The sequence below is a fragment of the Antrostomus carolinensis genome, unplaced genomic scaffold (assembly GCF_000700745.2).
Source record: "Antrostomus carolinensis isolate BGI_N321 unplaced genomic scaffold, ASM70074v2 scaffold14702, whole genome shotgun sequence".
Taxonomy (NCBI): Eukaryota; Metazoa; Chordata; class Aves; order Caprimulgiformes; family Caprimulgidae; genus Antrostomus; species Antrostomus carolinensis.
In genome coordinates this window covers 18,993-22,186 of record NW_010299070.1, presented here as the reverse complement: position 1 = coordinate 22,186, position 3,194 = coordinate 18,993, and the positions used below count along the sequence as shown (strand labels likewise).

General features: G+C 35.4%; 1 protein-coding gene across 1 annotated transcript in view; it reads left to right on the top strand.

The window, feature by feature from the left end:
• Positions 1 to 368: 368 nt before the first annotated feature.
• POLR3G (RNA polymerase III subunit G) overlaps positions 369 to 3,194 on the top strand; it is a 12,300-nt gene continuing 9,474 nt past the window's right edge. The window contains exons 1-2 of the mRNA XM_010162672.1: positions 369 to 488; positions 2,578 to 2,707. Of these exons, the coding sequence (XP_010160974.1) occupies positions 369 to 488; positions 2,578 to 2,707 (250 nt within the window). The remainder of the gene's footprint in view (positions 489 to 2,577; positions 2,708 to 3,194) is intronic.

Here is a 3,194-nt window from a genome sequence, read left to right as displayed (position 1 = left end):
CCAACCCCCCTGCCATCAGCAGGGACACCTTCCACTAGACCAGGTTGCTCAAAGCCTCATCCAGCATGGCCTTCAACACTTCCAGTTTAAAAGTAGTTTAAAATTCCTAGGTTAAGAGATAATTTCAGAAATGAGGGAATTGAATTGGTTTTAAGCATGTACTAAATTCATAGTATGTGTAGGAACCTAAGATGGGTGTTAAAAATGGCTTGCTATTTAAAATGATCCTCGAGAGTGGTTTTAAAATTCCTGTAATATCTGTTAAGACTTTTAATTGTGTAGGTAATGAATATGCAAATTCTATAGGCATTTGATACTTGTAACAAAAATAAATCTTTAAAAATCTGTAATAATTTCAGTAACTGAAAATGGCTGGGTCAGGTAGAGGAAGAGGACGCGCTGCGTTTACCTTCAACATCGAGGCTATTGGCTTCTCTAAAGGTGCAGCTCTGCCTGATGTCACGTGTAAGCCTCCACCACCATTCCCTGTAAGTACAAGTATTTCAGGGCACCCTCACTGCGTTCAGGTAAAGTGTATTCATTGTCGTGTTTAGATAATGTGATGAAATACATGAACACCCCTAAACACTTTAGGTTAGTTTTGAAGTGTTTAGTGTAAATCATTGTTTTTCTTATTATTACTTCCCATCCCTTTGCTGACTGTTGTAACCTGTATTTAACTAGGTTGCTTGCGAGATGTTTGCTCGTTAAAGTCCTCATCATTATTCGGTTTTCCAGACATTACAGTAATGGAAACACTGAATATCTGAATTAGTTTGAAATGAAGTTACAGTAATCTTTGAAGTGTGTGAATGGATTTGCTGATTTTAGAAATTTGAAGTTGATGCAAGCACAAAAGATTTTGGAAGATTATCTTGTACCTCAGGAGCCAAAATTTGAAAATAATTTGAAAGTAACTGAAATATATTTTATGTAATTGAGAAAATTTAATCACATTAGGCATTTGGAATATATTTGAAAATTAAAAAGGGAAGAAAGCATTTTGTGACTGAGTTTTGCTGTGCAGGAAAGCTTGGACAGCTTTGAGGAGGAAAGGTAGTCTTACAATGGTGCACGTTTATATAAGGGAACTTCCCAGTTATGTCAGGATTTTGTCAAGGTGCATGAAGTTTTTCTCAGTCTCACGTGTTAGGATACAGAACTTTTCAAGCTTGGCATATAAGCTTGATTTCTCAAGCTGAGATTTCTCTGAATAGTTGTTTCACCCAAGGTTTTGACATGAGCTAGTGTTATATACCTGCTTAGTCCATCTTTACAGCTAAGTTGTGTGATTTCATTGATAATAAGCCATCTGTAACTGTTCCCAGTGTGACTGTTGCAGTCTCCTTGGTAGCACAAGGAGACAGAATTCTGTGTGAACTACAGCTTCTGCAGTTACAGTCAGCAGTGGGTCAGCCTTGCAGCAGAATTAACTACGCCCAGTATATCTAATGTATACCATGGAGAAGTTAAAGATGCTTTCTTCCTTCTGTGAACAAAGTTTCAGAACTAAGTTGAACTTTTCAGGGTAAAACTAATGCCATTCAAAAAAAAAAAGTCAATGTTAACCCAGTGGCATAACTAATATTGATAAAAATTTCAAGAACTAGATTTAATGATTGGGCAGTGACCAAAAGTATATTACAGTTATTGACTGACTTACACTGAAATTATTTTAATCAGTGAGTTGTTGCTATTATATTTTTCTGTTAGCCAGTGTTTTGAGTTCTTCGAATTTCCAGTAAATGCAATTAGAAACCCAATTAAGGAGCATCAGCTTACCATCAGCTACATTAGTGATTTTAAATGTTGGCCAGCTAGCAAGTACAGCTAGAAGCAGTAAACTCCTTTCATGATCCAGCCCTGGGATTTGTGATAGCGCTTTGTGCTTTGCCACCTGCCCCTTAGGTATTGAACGTGCACCGTCTGTCTGTGAAAGCAACAACATCCATTCTGTAATTCTGTCTCTGGCTCTAGTTTTCTCTACATTTTTAAAGCTGTTTTCACTTATTTGTCTTTTCCAATTTCAAGATTGATAGTTCAAAAAAAAAAAACCCAAACAAAACCAAAACCCCAAAATCTAAACCTTAACAATCCATTCCAATTGAATTGATAGAAAATGAATCATGTGGGGGCCTGTGTGCTACCTGGTTGTATGACAATACAACTTGTGTCTCTGTCAGCAGTCAAGGAAAGTCCATGTTATTCAGGGTAATCAAACTTTGTGTGGTTAAAACACTTGTTTTAGAAGAGGTTAAAGCCAGCACTACTCTGACTGAAGAGAGAAGCAATGGTTTCTGAGTAAGTTAGACTGGTGTGAAAAACTGCTTTGGGCAATTAAGAGCTTAACATGACTGAATGACTATTTCACAGTTTTAATACTTCTTTTTTTTTTTTTTTTCTTGATTTCTTGATATATTTTTGCAGAAAGATAACAGCAAAGTCATAAAAGATATACATTTAGTTGTAAATAGAGTTATGCATGTCAGAATGCAATGAAGTGTACTTGCAAAGTAGCATAATGCATAATTTTGATGGATATTAAGACCTTATAAGTAATAAACATAATTTGTACAGAGTACAGATAATAAGCCAGTGCCTCTGAAAACAGGAGAAGATGAAGATTACATGTTGGCTCTAAAACAAGATCTTAGAGGAACTGTGAAAAAAATGCCATATTTTTTGGCAGTAGAAGAAGATAATGAAGGTTTGTTTGTGTGCCTTTTATTTTTATTTATATCTTCAGTACTTACTATTCCTTGAAGGATGATGTAGTTAAATGCATGTGTTGAAGATGTATTTTTGTACTGAAAATGAAGGATAAAAATTGGCAGCTTAAGATAATAGGGAATTTTTCTGCTTTTACACTTACTGAAGTCCTAGGTCACACCTACAAGTGCTGTGACTGGAAAGCGACTACAATGTGAAAAAGAGAGATACCAAACTTCTACGCTATTTGATGTACAGTAAGAAACATTTTGACCAACTATGTGCACTTTTCAATTACATGCTAACCAATACAAGTGAAATAGGCATTTCTACACATTAAAATACCTAAAATTTTGCATTGTAACAGATAAATCTGTAGTAAATACCTGTGTTGAAATTCAGCTTCCGTTTTAATTTTGTAGAGACATACTTAAAATAATCAATTTAATAGCTGGACATTCTAAAAGGTGCTATTTCCACCCCCC